We start from the raw sequence: 20,718 nt of genomic DNA on the forward strand, positions 1-20,718 counted from the left end.
TCTTGAATATAGACAATAGACCATAGTTGCAGGAGTAGGCCATTCGGCCCTTCGAACCAGCACCTCCATTCAATGTGATCATGGCTGATCATCCCCAATCAGTACCCCGTTTCTGCCTTCTCCCATATCCCCTGACTCCTTTAAGAGCCATATCTAGCTCTCTCTTGAAAGTATCCAGAGAACCGACCTGCACCGCCCTCTGAGGCAGAGAATTCCACAGACTCACAACTCGCTGTGAGAAAAAGTGTTTCCTCGTCTCCGTTCTAAATGGCTTACCCCTTATTCGTAAACTGGGGCCCCTGATAATATCATATGTTCAGTCCCATATTTTTAGAAACAAAAAGTCACACCATAAAAACACGATTAAAAAAACAAGACATTTCTTAGTGGGATCAATATAAATTAGATATTACAACAAAACATAGGTTTCAGGCTGCTACAATTTTGCATATTTGAAGTTAAACACTTTGTTTTTTAAACTGTCCACAATGAGGCAGCAGTGAATTGGACATTACCCTCACTATTCAATGGCTGAATGGAGATTTAACTTCATATACTAGCCCAGAGCTGCCAAGTTTTGTCAGAGCATTTCAGTATTCTAGTACCTGAAAATCTGTATTTTGCTGAGGAAATCTGTATTTTTACGCAGTGCCATTTTGCTGAAAAAAATGTTATTTGTTATGTGTGGTCATTCCCATGTAAGAGTACAAGAAGGCATAATTTTGTTACTAATTGACATGTCTTCTACGCACCTTACTTGAAAGTGCATTCATTGCCATCTCTTTGTATACTTCTGTTTGAACGGCTGCTTCCTGCTTTTAGCAGCAGATGATGATGTAGAAGCCATTTTGGAAGCCTCCCTCTCCCTCCCTCGCTCTCTCTCCTTCCTTCCTCTCTTTCCCTCTCCCTCCCCCCCCCCCCCCCTCTTTCCTTCCTTTTTTTCTCCCTCTCTCCTTCTCCCTCCCCGAACAGTCTGACCAATAGCGCTGTGGCCATAGCGCTATGTGGAAAGCCCCAGCTGGTAGTGCTATAATTAGACCTCATAGCACTGTCGCGCTAAACTGACAACGCTGTTTAAACCTGTAGCAGGACAGGCAGATCAAAGCTTACGAAAATAATAATCCAGATCTTGAAATTTAAAATACTAATAGATTTAATCTGCTATAATTTTTAGTTACAGTATGACTTTTTATATCCTTGCATTATTAAAGCAACAAGATGAAACATGGTCGGCCGATTAAAAAAGAAATCCGTATTTTACAAAGCAAATCCATACATCCGTATTCTTATCCCATTTCCGTACTAAATATGGAAAATCCGTACTACTTGGCAGCTCTGCTAGCCCATAACATTTAACATCTTCTTTTGACAACAATTTATCAATCTCAGATTTAAATTTAACAATTTGCCTCAGATCAATTGCTGTTTGCATAAAAGGGCTGCAGATTTATTCCATCCCTACATAGAACTGACTGTAAACCGCTCCTCAAAGACCTAGCCTTAATTTGCAGACTACATCTGCTCATGTTGAAATCATTTTATAACAATTTTTGATCTTTCGCTCAATTAATATTCTTATGTAATTCAAAGCTTCCATTATTTGCTTCCAATGTTACCCATGTTTATGTTGTCAGCTTGATCACTCCCCTTGTCCTGGATCATTTTCCTGGACATAAACAATGCCAGACAGAATTAATTTCACCAAAACTTAACTATATAGACTGGAAGATGGACAAAACCCAAAATAAAATTGAATACCTGTACAATACTGCTGGAGGTGATAACGATTTTAATGTTCCCCCATCCTTTTTACTTGGTCGTCTTTCTTTGGGTGTACGCAAAATCACAGGAAAATTCAATTTCTATTAATTAAAAAATATTTTTAGACAACTGGAAAATTAGTGCAAAATGAAATTCAATATGGTGCAATTTAGTTTCACACAGTATACGCTTAAATTCTAAAGTAAATTGTGATTTGAATTTCAAATCGTTTTCAAATAAACAACTTACAGAACAATGATGTCCACAAGTTTTCAAAGTGACAGATAAGGACATGCTACTTTATGGGAGAAAAAACCAAGAGTCTTGTCTAAAGATTATTTCCACAGCATCGAGATATATTGGTGCTCTATAGGTTAATTAGAAAAATTATCTTATTGGACCATACTCCCTGCAAAACAGGCAAGATTCTCTTTGGGTTTCCACTAATCTGCAGCACGCTCGCTTCCCAGACAGCAACCATCTATCAAAGTCATTTCACAGTGGGTCTGCATCTGTTCAGCCAACTGGAAAAAAAAGTGTCATGCAAGCTGTGTAAATGAATCCTGCTGCTGCCAGTTTTACTGCATGAGGTTGGAAATGTATTAGCAGGCCCAGTTGCCAATTGTGGTTTGTTATTTTCTGACTTGGCGTAAGGCATCAAAACTAAGATATTGCAGTTGATATGCAAAATCCATTTCAAACACTACAATTAGAACCTACCTGCATTAGCTTTATAGTTTCACAAGACAACCCAAGTCCCATTTGTGTCTGTGCATGCGTTTATTTCTCATTTCTCTCTTTGCTAATAAATGCAAGGTGCTCTTTGCAAATTCACAATTTTTAAATACTCAGGATAAAATATTTTATTGCAAAGTGCTATTAATGCTTCATCCCATGTGATTTATTCATTCTCCTTACACTATAGTAATTATATTTTTACATCCAATTTAGATTTATTAGCCCCTCATCTAATACTACATTCATTGCAATTCTAATTAACTAATTCACCCACTCAAAATGTATTCCTAAAAAATTATGAATAGAACAAAAAGATAACCAAACAGCATTACAATTGTATACTTAGGCACAACTGTCTTTTACTAATGAAAAGGCAGAAGAACCAAATGCAATTATTTTTTCATGATGCTGCCTTTGTTAATCAAAACAATGTGGCTTAAATTAGTATATCTTTATTTTTGCTACAGGGCAATAGTTACTGCCAGTTTTGTATTACTGCATACCAAAAATCAAAATCAAATGGGTTGAGTGAGGGGGGGAGGGCAAGTCATTGACAAATGGCATGTCAATCGGTTATTGCAAATGGAAAGATATACATGTGTTTTATGCAAAAATAGCAATTATTATTTCTAAAACAAAACTACACAGATCATACAAGCGTGTTGTATTGCTTTCATATCAATACCTTGTATAATTTTGATCAAAATAATCAGAAAATGATATTGGTATTGAAAGAAACACTGCTTAAAATAACCACAACAGAATATGTCTACTAACCTGTCCAACTATGTTACTGAGATTACTCCACAGCATTTGCCCCTCCCGACGTAATTTGCCATTCTTATCTCTCAGGTTTTCTAAGGATTCAAACAACTGATGACAAAGAAATATGTGTTAGTAAAGAAAATAGTGCACAGAATTAAAACAAAAAAGGTAAATTATCCCAGTCTGCTTTTTCTTTCATTTTCAATAGGAGGCACTCTAAACTTACAAGTTCAGTCTCAGCAGAGAAAAGGCTGCTTTTAAAAAAGAACAATCCAAATTCCCTCATCAGTACTACTGGAAACAAACATAAAAATGCAATGGATTCAGAACAACAAAAAATCATACAAAACAAGATTAGGTAGTAATTAAGAAATTTTATCTGTTGTGATTCCAAACCATACCAACATACATTAAGTTGTATGTATTATAGAATGACTGTGAAAAAGGAATAACATATCCTGCAAAAGATAGATACAAAATGCTGGAGGAACACAGCGGGTCAGGCAGCATCTCTGGAGAAAATTAATAGATGATGTTTCAGACCGAAAAAGGTCCCGATCCGAAAAGTCGGCTACCCATTTTCTCCAGAGATGCTGCTTAACCCACTGAGTTACTTAGACATGTTATGTCTATCTTTGGTATAAACCAGCATCTGCAGTTCCTTTCAATTACATATCATGCAAGATCTTCTCGCCAAGTGTGATTTTGATATAGAATATCATCCAGCTTCAACAACACCGTATAAATTCACACGCATAAAGTCTGTGTGCTATTCAGATAACTTCCTTATTTGAATTCAAAAACATCAAAGTTAATTTACTGGTGTTTTTGTTTGAATTGTATTTAACAATACATTAGGTTTTAAGGTCAAGCACAAGAATAGTTCAGAACAGGTACAGGTCCTTAATTGAAGTGCTAAACAGAATTACAAATTAAACTAATCCCTTCTGCCTGAACGCGATTCATATCAAGTTAAAGTTCACATTTATTGTCACATGCACCATTAAAGTACAGTGATATTTGAGTTACGATATAGCCAGACAAGTAAAAAATAACACAATACAATTGATACAAATACATCGATAGATGCTCCTGAACACATCATCAGTGATGTAACCTAGGGTCATTGGGTGTTTCGGGTCTTTCAACATCAGACACCCTCACCCAGGCGACCCAGCCGTGGTTGATCAGACCACGACGTGTTCAGGTGGCATTCGCTCCTCCCCATGGATCTCCTCTCCTGATCCAGAGCCATCTTGATGCCTTCTCAGCTGCCTCTGTGGTGTTCTTGATGGCCCTTCTCCTTGCCACTCCGTTGATGCCCAGTACATTCAAGGCTTTGTAGAGCAATTGCCCTGCAAAACCTCTGCAGCCAACCTCGATGGGCATACACTTTGCCTTACAGTCCTGCTTACAGTCATGTCAGTCCAACAAGACTATGACCAGCTCTTCATACTTGGCCATCTTCCTCCCGTGGGCCTCCTCCAGACGGTCCTCCCACGGCATTGTCAGTTCCAACAGGACGATGGTTTTGATCGCCTCTGAGACCAGGAGGATATCTGGCGTCAGGGTGGTCGTGGCAATGTGCTGTGGAAAATTCAGCTGTTTCACCAGGTCTACGGAAAGCTGCCAGTCCTGCGCAGTCGCAAGGATTCCTGACTGATTCCTGGCTGCTGTGGTTCTTGGCAGCTGCACTCCAGCCTTCACGAAGGTGATCATCTGGGTGGTGGGGCATTCTTGTCTGCAGCTGCTGATTCCCATGCTGATGGCTTCTGCAATGGGATTGAGAACCTGGTCGTGACGCCATGTCTACCGGCCCGGCCCAAGAGACTTTGGGCAACAGCTCAGGATGTGTTCCAACGTCCCCTTGCCTGAGCATTGCGGGCAATCTGGAGATTCCGCTTTGCCCCAGATGAAGAGGTTCGATGGGCTGGGCAGGACATCATACACTGCCTGGACCAGGAACTTGATGCGCTGTGGTTCAGCCTGCCAGAGCTCAGTCCATACGACTTTTCGGTCCATGGCCTGCTCCCACCTTGTCCAAGCTCCCTGCTGCCTCAATCCAGCTGCTCTGGTACACCTCTCCTCCTCCATCACTGCCCTCACTTCCTCCTGGACCAGCCTGCTCCTCTCCTTCCCCTTGGCCTTGTCAAACAGGGGAGATGGGAAGATTCCCAGGCCTGCTCTTCCCCGAGTCACTGCTCCCACCAGGACTCTGTGGCGTATCCGGGACTCTGCTTGCAGCACGGCTTCGCCGGCTCTCCACTTCCTCCCAGTTTTCACCTCCACCCCTGCTTGAGCCACCTTGGGGTCGCTGGAGTCCCTGTACATCATCACCTCTCTGGCCCGAGTCACCTTGAACTCCTCCTCCAGGGACTTCAGGGGCAGCTGGAGCTTGGTGTTATTTCCGTAAAGGGCGATGCTGCTAAGGCTCCTGGGCAGTCCCAGCCACCTTCTGAGAAAGCTGCTGACTTTCCTCTCCAATCTCTCTACGATGGATATTGGGACTTCATAGACAAGCAGTGGCCAGAGTATCCTTGGCAGGATACCATGCTGGTAAATCCATGCCTTGAACTTGCCGGGAAGCCCCGACTGGTCCACTGCTCTCAACCAGCTCTCCAGCTCCTGACAGGTTGCCTGGACAGATGCTGTATCCTTCAGGCTGCTGTTAAACACCTTGCCAAGACTCTTCACTGGCTTTTCGGAGACAGTTGGGATTGGTGTCTCGTCGATGCTGAAGCGGAACCTGTCCATGACTTTGCCCTTCTTCAGCACCAGTGACCTTGATTTTCCTGGCTTAAACCTCATCCTTGCCCATCCAATCAGTTTCTCCAACCCCTGCAGGATCCACCTTCTTCCTGGCACTGACTCAGTGGTGACAGTCAGGTCGTCCATGAAGGCTCTGATTGGTGGTTGGCGTATTCCTGACTTGGTCCGAGGGCCCCGGCACTCTGGCTCAGCAGACTTGACAATCAGGTTCATCGCCAAGGCAAAAAGGATCACAGAGATGGTACAGCCTGTGATGATCCCAACCTCTAGTCTGTGGCACTCTGATGTTACTGGCCCTGATGAGACTTTCATGCTGAACTGGTTGTAATAGTCCAGGATGAGATCTGCCACTTGGCCCGGCACATGATGCTTGGCCATGACTGTCTGGATCAGCTTGTGCGGGATGGAGCCGTAGGAATTGGCCAGGTCAAGCCAGAGCACTGTCAGGTCACCCTTGTTCTCCCTGGCTTCTCTGATGAGCTGGGTCACCACTCCCGTGTGCTCTAGACACCCCGGCACTCCAGATAAGCCTCCCTTTTGCACTGAGCTGTCGATGTAACCATTGCTGGAGAGGAAGTTGGTCAGCCGCCTCGCCACTATGCTGAAGAAAATGTTGCCTTCAACGCTTAGCAAGGAGATGATTCTGAACTGATCGATCATCTTGGAATCTTCCTCCTTTGGGATCCAGACTCGTTCAGCGAATCGCCACTGCTGCGCCACTTTTCCTTTCCTCCAGATGACTTTCAGGATCTTCCACAGCCGTTTCAGTAACAAGGGGCAGTTCTTGTAGACCCTGTAGGGGACTCCACTCGGGCCAGGGGCTGAGCCAGCTCTTGCTCTCTTCACAACGTCCTGGACCTCTTTCAGGAGTGGCTCTTTACTATCAAACTCCTTGATGGGTGGAGGTGGTTTTATCAGGATGTTGCACTGGCCCAGCTCCTGCTGCCTGCCTAAATTTAATATAAACATCCACCACAGTGGAATCAACATTCTTCACTGTGATGGAACGGATCGGAACACTCCGCAGCACAGAGCTCCCGAGTCGGCCTCTTCTTACCGGAGACCGTCTTCACTGTGTTAAAGTTCACAGGCCCTAGACACTAAAAATAACAAAAAATGTCGAAATGACACAGGCTGCTGGCGAGGCAGACATCCGGTTTTAGGATCACTCTGTTCTCTGCCTATTCACAAACAAGGGGCACGCTGTCCAGTTGGGTACGGCTGCCCAGCCTGCAGCTGTCTGTCTTTGAACTTCTTTTTTTAATTTTTAGTGTTAAAAAGTGTTTTGTTTGGATGTCTATTCTTTTTTATGTGGGTGGGGGGGGGGGGGGGGGGAGGGGGTAGGGGGAAACTGCTTTTCCTGGTCCCGACCTGGTCGGAGAGGCGGCTTATCTCCGGGCAGCATCTTCGACCCATCCTCGCAGCTTACCAACGGGTCTGGAGCGGCTTTTCCTGAGGGGACTGGCCAGAACCACGGCTTCGGCGCCGGCACAGCGCTGGAGCGCTATCGCGGAACGGAGCGGGCGATGCCTTGCCTGGGTTGCCGCGCTGGAGCTCTGAAAAGCTGAGACCGCAGGTGAACATCGCGGAGCTGCGGGTCTATGGAGCAGCCAGCCACGGCGCTGACTTTAACATCGGGAGCGTGGGATCTCTCGGCTAGATCGCCATTGGTGGAGCTCCGTCCAGCTCAGCCTGTTGGCTTCAGTAGCCGCGGTCTCCAGTAAGGAAGTGGCCATTTCAGGTGTCCCAAGCCGCTGAGAGGGTTCTCCCGACGCCAGAGCACCATCACCCGGCGAGAAGGGCCTGAAACATCGGGCCGCCGTAGCGGCGACAGCGGAGGCCTCAATAGGCTCGACTATGGGTGGACAAGGGGATGGGGACTGGACTTTGTGCCTTCCCTCACAGTGGGAACCATTGTGGGGGGATGTTTTTATGTTTATTGTTAAATTCTTTAATGTTGTGTCTTATCTTTATTTGTGTACTTCAATGGCAAGTCAAATTTCACTACACCAATTGGTGTATGTGATAATAAATGTTCTTTGTATCCTTATCTAAAAGCCACTTAAACACCATTATCATATCTGCTTACAAAATCACCTCAGGTAGTGCATCCCAGGCACATATCACTCTTGATGTAAATAAAAACTTGTCCTGCACACCTCCAGTACATTTTCCCCCTTAAAGCTACTTCCTCTAGCATTGATATTACCAAAATATTTTGATTATGTACATGATCTATGCCTCTCATGTTATAAACTTCTATTAGGTCTCCCCTCAATCTCTGACACCCCATGGAAAATAATTCATGTTTGTCCAACCTCTTTTCATAACTAATACTCTCTAAACCAGACAACATCCTAGTAAACCTCCTCTGCATTATTTCCAAAACCTTCACATTCTCTCTAATGGGGCAGCCAGAACTGCACAAAATACTCAGTAGAACTAATAGCATTTGATGTTTCAATCCCCTTGCTAAGTCGGCACTCTTGATATCGGCAGTGGGATTGGAGTGATGAAAGGTAGGGTAGGTACATCATCGGGGTCATCAGGTGGGCATCCTCCTTCTTTGACATTTCATTGATAAGCCCACAACGTCTCCAGAGGGCTCAACGGTGATACCTGCCGTCCCAGGTACACCACTCCTCAGTTCCATACCCTCCTGTCTTCATCTTGTGGCCCAATTGTTGTCTCTCCTTTTGATCCAAATCCAATTGCTGCTTTTTTCTGCAGAATTTGATCATGATTTGATTGCTTGTTGAAGGGAGCGACCCCTCACCCCCATTTTCTTCAATAGACTCGTCGAAGATGTAGCAACAAATCCGCTGCATCCCACTTCTACAGGGAAAATATTGGTCTTCCAGCCATTCTAGGCAGCTTCAGTTGCCAGTTCAGAGTACTTGGTCTTTTTCCTCTCATAAGCTTGTTCTACACCATCTTCCCATGGTACTGTTACTGTAGCCTAACCAAACTTCTATGAAGCTGCAACAAGATTTAATCACACTCATATTCAAAGCTCTGACCAATGCAGGCGATCTACCATTTTATTTAATTGTTTCGCTAATTTCAAGGAGCTAAGTACTGGGGCTTCAAGGTTCCTCTGTGCATCAATGCTGTCACGGGTCTTGCAATTAACTGTGTACTTTCCCCTTACATTTAATATCCCAATGCCTCACACTTGGCCAGAATAAACTCCACCTGCGATTTCTCTGTAAATATCTCAAACTGATCCATATCCTACTGTATCCTTTGACAACCAAAATCAAGGGATATGCGGAGAAAGCAGGAACGGGGTACTGATTTTGAGTGATCATCCATGATCATATTTAATGGTGGTGCTGGCTCAAAGGGCTGAATGGCCTACTCCTGCACCTATTTTCTATGTTTCTTCACTGCCTGCGACTCCACCCGACTTGCACAAAATTACAAATAAACCTATTGACATTTTTGTCCAATTACAAAGCGTTCGGAATACAAATACTCAAAACTATGTTCTCTCACTGGATTGGTGGAGTTAAAATTGTTTATTAATCATAACAAAGACAAACTTTAAAGATTTAGTTTTTAGGCTCCTTACTCTGTGACTATTCATCTCTTATATCTATCTTCTATATTACTAAAAGTCTGATCTTGACCACTTCCTGTTGTTCTGTATATTGATTTTAGAAACAACACTGCCACTAACGGCTGTGATTTTTGGCCATCTTACTCAGAGTCCCCCTCCGCTGCGCAGAAGAGGATTTTTCCCATTGATTAAAAATAAAAGAGATATTAGTGTTTAAAAAATGTTGAGATTCTCTCTCCTGAAGGCCACGCCCCTTCAGAAGGGACTATAAAACCCGGAAGTGAGGAGGTGCCTCAGTTCTCTGCAAGATGGGGGAGCGAGAGATCGCAATTCTCAGTCTGAGCTGTTAATAACACTGAACACATGTTTACTAAACTGTGAGTGGTTTTACTGACCTGTCAGTGCCCTTAATGTGGTTTGAAAATGTAGTTTGAAAATGCAGAGTGTGTTTTGAAAGTGCTAAAGCTGTGTTGCCTTTGGTTTTGAAATTGCTAAAACAAGCTGCCTTGCCTTTGGTTTTGAAAGTGCTAAAGCAAGCTGCCTTGCCTTTGGTTTTGAAAGTGCTAAAGCAAGCTGCCTTGTCTAATTAGAGCTGCCTTGCCTAATTAGAGCTTCCTTGCCTAATTAAAGCTGCCCTGCCTTCTATATAATTAAAAGTCTAATCTTGACCACTTCCTGTGTGATTTTAGTAAAAACCCTACCACGTACGGCTGTGATTTTTGGCCATCTTACTCAGAATCCCCCTCCGCTCATCAGGTGCCGAGGACTTTTCCCATCGATGAAAAATACAAGAGTTATTAGTGTTTAAAAAATGTTGAGATTCTCTCTCCTGTCAATCACGCCATGAAGGCCAGGCCCCTTCTGGTGGGAGGATGGGAGGGACTATGGAACCTGGAAGTGTGGGCGTGGCTCAGTCTCTGCAAGATGGGGGAGGGAGAGGTCACGACTCGCTGCCTTTAGTGGCCTTGCACCCTGCTTGAAATGGTATGAAACTGCACTTGAATTTGGTGCCCTTGCACCCTGCTTGAAATGGAAGTTCAAGGAATAGCCCTGAGTCAACTGCAACCCCACCAGCCGTGAGTGAGTTGGTTGCCAGCACAACAGGCTTGAGTGACTGAGCCGCCAGCCCATGAATCTATTCGGCCCACAATGTACATACTAGACCTCTGGAAACCAGTCCCTTGTACATTTATGCATGTAATAGTATCATTATTTTGAGTGGAGATATTTAACCCAATTTGGAAAAAAGGAGAAAGCTATATTAAAATATTATATTTTGTTATTCCACCACATGAATATGCAGGATAATGTCTTGTGCTTTCAGGAAGAATTGCAATTAACATAAATAGAAACTATCATAGTACAAGAAATCCCAGCTGATGTGATGAGCAAATTTGACAGAACTTCATTACGTCTATTTAAACAGTGCACAGCCATGATATTTTGAAAAATAAGAAAAGGGAAGGTATATTGTTGGAAAAACAAATTAATGCTGCATGGAGGCCCTTTCAAATATATATCAATGTCTGCTTAGTGTATAGAACAGTGTACTAAAGAGTTTTTTGCACCTTCTTCTGCAGGACAATATTTCTATTCGTCACCAATATGTCTTCAGTGGAAGTCCAGTGGAAGCATTGGATTAAAAACCAACCATTTATACAAAATCTTTATGTTCTTTAATCAGATATTATACTATGTCATACAATTCAAGCTGGAATTGGACACATTTAGATTGACAACTGTCTGTTTTGTTTGCAGGGGAAGTGAAAAAGATTGTATAACTTTAAAAACTGGATTTTGGAGTTCAAATTAACTTTTAGAGTTATATAGAAACATAGATTATACAAAACAGAAACAGGCCCTTTGGCCCATCTCGCCCATGCTGACCAAGATGTCCTATCCAAGCTAGTCTCATTTTCCCTTGCCCAGAGCCCCATAAATCTTTCCTATCCATGTACCTACACAAATATCTTGCAAATGCTGTTTATTGGACCTACCTCCACTATTGCATCTGGCAGCTCATTCTACATGCACTGTGAGAAAAAGTGAAAAAATGATATGGAAGAAAATTTACTCTCCCAGAATTTGTGAAAAAAAGCGAATATATATATTTTCAATTTGCACCTTGACATGTGTGCACATGATAAGTTCATAAGTTATAGGAGCAGAATTAGGCCATTCAGCCCATCAAGTCTGCTCCGCCATTCAATATTGGCTGATTTATCTTTCCCTCTTAACCACATTCTCCTGCCTTCTCCCCATAATCCCTGATACCTGTACTAATCAAGAATCTATCTCTGCCTGAGAAATATCCATTGACTTGACCTCCACCGTCTTCTGTGGGAATGAATTCCGTAGATTCACCACCCTCTCGTTAAAGAAATTCCACCTCACCTTCTTAAAGGAACGTCCTTTAATTCTGAGGCTATGACGTCTGGTCCAAGACTCCCCCACTAGTGGAAACATCCTCTCCACATGCACTCTATCCAGGCATTTCACTATTTGGTAACTTTCAATGAGGTTACCCCTCATCCTTCTAAACTGCAGCAAGTAGAGGCCCTGTGCCGCCGAACACTCCAGATTTACATTGTGGAAAATCATGATGCAGATCATTCTCCTGGAACTTAACACTCCTCCCATAATGAAGGGCCACCTGTGTTTCTACAGACACATCTATATACTCAACATCATAAAGTTAGGTAGAAAAAAAAAAATTCTTCATACCTTGTTGTATTCTACATGAAGTGATTCCTGCTCATTTTGCAGTTTATCCTTTAAGTTCTTTTGTTCAGAAATATTCTCCTGTATCTGCATCATCCGCATGTTCCTCTCTACGAAAGCAGGCAAAATGGAAAACTGGAATATTATTAATATCAACCATGTAAATTAGTATTTGTATTTGAAGCAGCAACAGGCAATATCCATGTGCTAAATTAACATGTGCCCCGTGGTTTGACTTTCTGGCATAATGGCAAGTATCATTACATGGATGTTTACCCCATGATCCAAATAATTTATTTTTCATAAGATTATTTTTAAATTTGCTTTTTTTTGTGTTTGTTTCCATACCAAGATAATAATTCACAAAGTCAGCAGTCAAGGCTGGCTGCTTGTGCTTTCTCCTGCCATCTACACTGGAGTTGGTATCTAAAGTGTCTACAGGGAAAATGTCGGTGCTGATTCCCATCAGTTCGGCTTTCCGCATAAGCTTGCGTATCACCGAGGCACTGCTGGTGAGTGGTCGTGGCAGTTTTTCCCTAGGAACCCATGCATTGGGTTTGGTGCTGCGAGCTAATTCCACTTTAGCACGATATTGTTGTAGCCGTGTAGTAATGCGGGCCTAAATACAAAGGACAATTTTAAATTTCAAAATATTTTAAATAAACATATTCAAGAACAACAGATTACAATTAGCAGAGCAATGAATGACAATACTACCATAGCTCAACATAAGTATCAAAAGATGTCTCAAGCAACATTTATTTGCAAGATATGTTGTCTGTCAGCTTTAATTTTTATTATGATTTAATTTCTAAAATTTAAAAAGCTAGTTCCCTGATTTTTATTTGTTATTTAAAATTGAAATCGTTTGAAATGAAAAATTGAGCCATGAAATGTGTTTTAAAATGTTTCCCAACCTGATGTACATTAAGGGTCTCCCTAGTTAAATCTCCTCGGCTCACAGTTCAATGAAGGTCTGCCTCCCTAAACATCTTCATCTCCACCAATGATTATCACACCTCATTCCACCTCAGCACATCTCTCTGCGTACCTCTTTTTCTTCTTCCCTCATTCTCTACACTTTTGTGCCCTTAGTGCCATTAAGCTATTGTTCAACTCATCATACTCTTTACCAAAATCCTCAACTTTCTCTCCCTTCCTCAATCTCATTCTCAATAAAGATTCCTGTCATAATTATGAGCATTTCTACGATTTCTTCTATCACATGACCCATTTGACAATTCGATTCTGTTAATAACAGGTAAAAGCTACAACAACTTCACTATTTCGTTCCCCGTTCACATCCTTTGTAGATCCTTCAAACTTTTCTTTAAAATGTCAGGTTCTATTACAACAATTGTCAACACGACCTTACCGGCATCTCAAGATGGTTTAAATAGCTTGACCAGTGCTGGCTAAGCGTGAATGTTCTTCAATTAAATTAGTAAACCCAAAGCCATTATTTAAGAATCCGATTTAAAAATAAATCAATTCCCACATCACTGACAGCTCACAGTCCAAGAATGATTCAGACTAACTGAAACTTAGGCTCCATATTTGACTGTGTCGAACTTCCAACCACTCACCCCTGCCATAATTAATTCAGACTATTCTCATCTCCATAACAGTCTGACAACCTCAACGAAAGTTGTTGAAATTCTTGTAGCTACTTTACCACAATTATATTACAATCAAATACATTAATGTTTAGAGACCAAAATACTGGAATACCCAAAATATGAATACTTTAACCATTTTATAAAAAGCGCACAAAGGAATTATGAATGTGTGCCTGCTCAAACATTTGGAGGAAAAACAATTGATTTTACAAAAAATCTTCTGTCATTCAAGTCCATTTTTTACCTATGGCTACAATCACTTCCTCTCTCATGACCAAGATGCTATTTTCTCTCCCTATGATCAACTAGTTCCCAAAAAGTATTCCAAAAATATTTAGCTTATGGTAGAATTATAATATTAGTTTCTGGGAATAACAACTGGCAAAATGAACACAATGGCTGCATATTTTATAATGCACACATTTATACGTTGTGCAATATCACTTAAATTTGATGCAAATAGCCACTATGTACAGAGGTTTATGGAAAGTTTCAAGAACATATGTTGTAAATGTAGCCGTGTACCTAGCATTACATTTTCAAACCTATTGACATTGGAATATTTACAAACATTGCAAATGTAATAAATAATCATCTTTGACACTTTGCATATTTACAATCCACCACATCTGTTGATCTCACATTTCTATTTAATTTAATTTCCTCCTGTCCTTTATACTGAATGCTGCAACACAGTTATAGACATAATTTTGTTATTTGTACCTGAGCTTCCGGAGCAACATGCTTGTCGCGCTCTTGCAAGGTCATTTTACAGTATGACTGTAAAGCTAAATAGTTCTTTCGTTTCCATTTTCTGTCAAATTTGTCTGCATGCTGTTTGCAATATGCAAAAAATGGATCAGCTATATCCTGTTTAAAAATAACAAAAACACGGACACTTACGTTTTCTATTTACAAGGAAGTTATTTAAAATCATACCATCAGATTTCTTCAATATAAAAAGGGTCGGGATGCTTCATCCTCCAATTTCCAATCTCTTTTAATAATTGTACACACTGAAATTTAGGCCTCTAAACAAAGCAATTGCCAATTTTGACGCAGCTAACGCTTTTAAGCCGAGATTTACATTTCAAAAATTGAAAAGGTATTGAAATTTTCCCCCTTAAGTATGTTTGAAATGTGTTATAATATAATTTGATTTAAATATATTCCTGTTGAAACTGCACTTCCTCCAAACACAAACACATGCTTTGCCCTCTCCACAATGCTGTAACAAATCAATTTAGAATTAGTTTTGCTATTAAACTTACTATCAACAAATAACGTCTGCTTGTAAATAAATAATTTTTCCTAGCTTCTATTCTAGACTAATAGAATCAGCATCTGAATATAGGTGATAAGCAGAAGAATATTAGCCATTCAGCTATGCGAAGGGGAAAAAAGGGAAAAAATGATTTAAGATAGATTCCTTGACTGAAAGAATGTTAAGGACATGAGAAATGGTGCTCCACCAGCATTCAAGTTCATCAGTTATATCAAGGATTTTGAATTATCAATGTGAAGTACTATAAAACATTTAAATGGAGTATTGGCATGAAAGCTTCTTGGGATACAAATTCAACTATTAAAAAGAGCAGCTCAATTTGATATAAAAACATATTAAGCTCGAATGGAACAGTGGTTCATTTCTGAATGAACAGTATTTAAAGCTACCAACTTATTTGGGAAGAGATAGTGATTTATTCAGCTGTCTGGCCACAAGGTGCAAGGACACCTTTACCGTCTACCACATCTCATGGATAAATTGCCAGTGGCCAACAAAACCTGAAGGGCAGGTCTACAGGGGAGGGGTAGCCACAAAGTCGGTCCCCCGCAGCTGAATGCTAGAGCAGGTCCCTGCTGGTCAGATCCGTCAGACTGCTGCCTGGAAGGAGGAGTCATCTGAGCCGACTCTTCCCTGAAAACCAGGGACCAGAAGGATGGAGCCGACGGCGGACGCGACCTGCAAGGAACAATGCGAGTAGGTGATGGATTCGGGATCTGGCCTACCGTTGTTTTAAAGGTAGACAGAAATGCAGGACCAAATCAGCGGATGAGGCAGCATCTATGGAGCGAAGGATGTTTCGGGTCGAGACCCTTCTTCAGACTGATGTGGAGGGGGAGGGGGGGGAGAGGAAAGGAAGAGGCGGAGACAGTAGGTTGTGGGACAGCTGGGAAGGGGAGGGGAAGGAGGGAGATAACAAGGACTACCTGAAATTGGAGAAGTCAATGTTCATACCCCTGGATTGTAAACTACCCAAGCAAAATTTGAGATGCTGCTCCTCCAGATTGCGGTGGGACTCACTCTGGCCATGGAGGAGGCCCAGGACAGAAAGGTCGGATTTGGAATGGGAGGGGGAGTTGAAGTGCTGAGCCATCGGGAGATCAAGTTGGTTAATGCGAACTGAGCGGAGGTGTTAGACGAAGCGATCGCCAAGCCTGCGCTTGGTCTCACCGATGTAGAGCAGTAGACACCTCGAACAACGGATGCAATAGATGAGGTTGGAGGAGGTGCAGGTGGACCTCAGCCTCACCTGGAAAGATTTTTTAGGTCCTTAGATGGAGTCAAGGGGGAGGGAAAATGACAAGTGTAGCATTTCCTGCGGCTGCAAGGGAAAGTACCAGGGGAGGGGGTGGTTTGGGTGGGAAGGGACAAATTGACCAGGGAGTTACGGAGGGAGCGCTCTGTGCAGAAAGGCGAAAGTGGAGGAGATGGGAAGATGTGGCCAGTGGTGGGATCCCGTTGGAGGTTGTGAAAATACCGTGCTTTTAAAGCGGCTGCGACAGCACAGAGGATGGAAGAGGAGAGGGACATCTGGTCGTACGTTGACCCGCACATCCAACTGAAGGCAAGGATTGGAGGCTCTGAAGCAGCCTGGAGCTTGCCTGGAATGGGCACTGCTCATAAGACCTAGAGCATAGACTGATCATTGAAAATGGCGCCAAAACATGGTGCCTCTTGCATGTGGGATCAGTAGACCATTTCTATACAAATTGATAATCGGGGTTGGGCTTGGGTATGGCAATACTCTACTGGACTGTTTGGAAGAAAATAATTTCACTGTGCATTGGCACTTCGCACATGTGACAATAAAATCACCATTGATTGGTATTTCAACGGTATACAACCTTGGTTAACTTACATTCAACTTTAACTCCTACATTGGTGGATATCCAAAAAATAATTTACACCAAACCCGACGAATTAATCAGGAAAGAATTAACAAGTTCGCTCTTAAAGATGACCCAACTTGGACCTTTAATTATAGCAGTTCAATAAGTGGACATAGAGAAGAAGAATGTTTATATTCTTGGCGTGTTCAGAGTTAGGAGATATATTTTTAGGACGGTCATCAATGAATCAGGTATTCAATAGAACCCTCCTTACTCAAAACCATATAACCATATAACAATTACAGCACGGAAACAGGCCATCTCGACCCTTCTAGTCCGTGCCAAACACATAATCTCCCCTAGTCCCATATACCTGCGCTCAGACCATAACCCTCCATTCCCTTCCCATCCATATAACTATCCAATTTATTTTTAAATGATAAAAACGAACCTGCCTCCACCACCTTCACTGGAAGCTCATTCCACACAGCTACCACTCTCTGAGTAAAGAAGTTCCCCCTCATGTTACCCCTACACTTCAGTCCCTTAATTCTCATGTCATGTCCCCTTGTTTGAATCTTCCCTACTCTCAGTGGGAAAAGCTTTTCCACGTCAACTCTGTCTATCCCTCTCTTCATTTTAAAAACCTCTATCAAGTCCCCCCTTAACCTTCTGCGCTCCAAAGAATAAAGCCCTAACTTGTTCAACCTTTGTTGAGAAAGTTCAGATTGTGGAACTTGTCAGTCCATGAAGTGGTTGAAGTAATTAGCAGAAATACATTTAAGCAATAGCCAGTAAAGGAATAAAAGGATATGTTTGCAGAACAGCACAAGATGGGAAAAGATGCAAACACCAGCTAGGACGAATGCCATTTCTCAATTCTTTGAATACCACCTTGATCATAAAACCATCTGATCTACAAATATCTGACTATCCAATGTTTTTTCTTGACCCTCATCTGAACTGTAAATGGTTCCCTATTGCCCCTTCTGTTCAAATTAAATAAAAATTTAATTTCAACATGCCCACCCCAGCAATAACAGAACATCAGGCTGCCTTTATGGATGGGATGTTTCTGATGAAGATGAAGCACAGTGATGGAAGAATCAAAGGAAGAAAAAGCAAACCACGAACTCCCAAGATGACGAAAAAGAGACAGAGGATTTTAAAACAAACGAAAGAAGGTGTAGCATCAGTTTATACCAACGAGAACTGGCTGAACCAGGCTTATAGAATCTGAGGCCTAAATATTAAAAGGGATTCAAAACAAGCGACAAGGAAGAAAGTCGTATTTCCGTCGAGGTAGGTGCCTGAAAACAGTTTCCCCCTAATTCCCCTCACACCACCCCCCATACAAGATATACAGAGAAGCGGATAGCAAAAGTCCATTAAAGACAAGAGTAGGAACGTGCCTATAGATACTGAGAGCACTGTAAAGATACTTAGGAAAGTAGTATTGAATGAGGGAGCTAATAGCACAGAGAGAACTTGGATATTGGCTGAACTTAAAGTTGATATGTCACCAAGATCAGACAAGATCCTCAGTTTTTATTCATACCAAAAGTCATTTTGTCTTGACAGTCCCTGGTAAGTAGACTGATGAAATATGTAGCTGCTTTCCAAATTTCTTTAAAATATAATTTTTATACGGTTAACATAGAAAAGTGTGTTATCTGAGAAGCAAGTCATCATGCTGATTTTTATTCACAGCTATTCAAAAAAGTAGAAAGGAAGAATAAGTTTTCAAGCATGGTTTTACCTCTTCAGCAGCTGCTTCTGAAAGCAGTCCTTCTCTCTGAGCACAGGTCACATGGAAATATGCTCTGCACATTCCAGCATCACAACTAATGCAGACCCCAGTTCGAGCAAATCGTATGTCTTCACATAAACTACATTCCTGAATAAATTATGGAGTGTATCAGTGGGAAAATCATCCAAATGCCACAAAGTCAAACTTGAACATTTCAGCAGAAATCATGCACATGAGTCTGATGAAGGGTCTCGACCCGAAATGTCACCCATTCCTTCACTCCAGAGATGCTGCCTGATCCGCTGAGTTACTCCAGTATTTTGTGTCTACTTTCGATTTAAACCAGCATCTGCATTTCTTTCCTACAGAATCATGCACCAAACATTGATATTAAAACATAAGCTTACTACGACACTTAAGGACATGCAACAATGTTCAAGATTTCAAGCTAAAATGAAATAAACCATTTGACGCCAACCTGCCTATCAGTAACTAAATGATCAATGGAAACAGATTAATTGGACTGCTTTATAATATTGGGAAGTACTTGACTCTAGTCCCTCTCCTCTTCACCATTTCCAGACTGGGAAAAAGGTTCAGACTATCTATGGTCTCGTAAGTTTATACACTTCTATCAGTTCACCCTTCAACCAACTCATTGATCATGTGTGGGAATTGAAGCTGCAGTTGAAGAATCTATAGACCAGTAAGCCTAACATTAAAAATTGCTGGAAATAATTTTGAGGATAAAGAAAGACAGGCTGATTAGAGATAGTCAGCGAGGTTCTATGTGTAGGAGCTCATGTCTCATGAATTTGAGTATTTAAAAAAAGAAGTAGCCAAAAAGGTTGATGAGGGCAAGGCACAGATGTAGTAGTCTATATGGACCTCAGCAAGGCCTTTGCTAAAGTTATCAAGAATTAGTCGAATCTTGATCAGCAGTCCAAGTGGACTGAGAGTGGCTAACGGAGTTTAATTCAGTGAGCATTTGCATTCTGGGAAGTCAAACAAGGCAGGATCTTCATAGTGAACACGAGGGCCCTCAGATTGTTTTAAGGCAGAGGGATCTGGGAATACAAGTACATAGTTCTCTGAAAGCGGCGCCTCAGATAAATAAGGTGGTGGCAAATTGGCCTTCTTAATTCACGGAATTGCATACAGAAGTTGGGACATCGTGTTACAGTTGTACAAGACAATGGTGAGGTCAAATTTGGGGTATTGTGTTCAGTTTTGGTCACCTGCTATAGGAAATATACTATTAAGCTGGAAAGAATGGAGAGGAAATTTACGAAGATCATGTCAGGATACAAAGGTTTGAGTAATAGGGAGAGGGTAGGCAGGCTATGACTTTATTTAATGGAGTGCAAAAGGCTAATGGGTAATCTCAGAAGAGTATAAAATCACGAGGGAAATAGATATATTGAGTCTTTTCCCCCTAAGGTAGGGGAATCAAGAACTAGAGGGCATAGGCTTAAGGTGAGAGGGGAAAGATTTAATAGGGACCAGAAGGGCAATTTCCGCAGACAGAAAAGTGTGCTGTGTACATGGAATGAGCTGCCAGAGGAAGTAGTTGAGGCAGGTACAATAACAACATTTAAGGTATTTGGACATGTAAATGAATATGAAAAAATAGAGGAATATGAACCATGTAGGACTAAGGTCAGCATGGTCAGTTTTGGTCAGCATGGACAAGTTGTGTCCACCAGCCTATTTCCATGCTGTTTGACGAATGGAATATGCAGGTCAATATATGCAAATTAAATATCTTTAATCTTCATTTCTTATGCACTATTGGAGTAAGATAATTTTGGAATTTAAATGGGTAGTGGCATTTAATTTTAATTTTAAAATGAGCAAATGATTGAGGTTTATTTGAAGCAACATTGTGCATATACCATACCAGGGAGAAACTGTTACAG

General features: G+C 41.7%; 1 protein-coding gene across 2 annotated transcripts in view; it reads right to left on the reverse strand.

Moving 5' to 3' along the window:
- Nucleotides 1-20,718, reverse strand: part of phf14 (PHD finger protein 14) — a 198,456-nt gene that overhangs the window by 113,562 nt on the left and 64,176 nt on the right. For both annotated transcript variants that reach the window (XM_055662012.1, XM_055662004.1), the window contains exons 7-12: nt 18,809-18,946; nt 14,659-14,805; nt 12,665-12,935; nt 12,320-12,426; nt 3,277-3,372; nt 1,759-1,862 (exon numbers count right to left, since the gene is read on the reverse strand). In XM_055662012.1, coding sequence (XP_055517987.1) covers nt 1,759-1,862; nt 3,277-3,372; nt 12,320-12,426; nt 12,665-12,935; nt 14,659-14,805; nt 18,809-18,946 — 863 coding nt within the window. The remainder of the gene's footprint in view (nt 1-1,758; nt 1,863-3,276; nt 3,373-12,319; nt 12,427-12,664; nt 12,936-14,658; nt 14,806-18,808; nt 18,947-20,718) is intronic.

This window comes from Leucoraja erinacea, chromosome 2, assembly GCF_028641065.1.
Source record: "Leucoraja erinacea ecotype New England chromosome 2, Leri_hhj_1, whole genome shotgun sequence".
NCBI lineage: Eukaryota > Metazoa > Chordata > Chondrichthyes > Rajiformes > Rajidae > Leucoraja > Leucoraja erinaceus.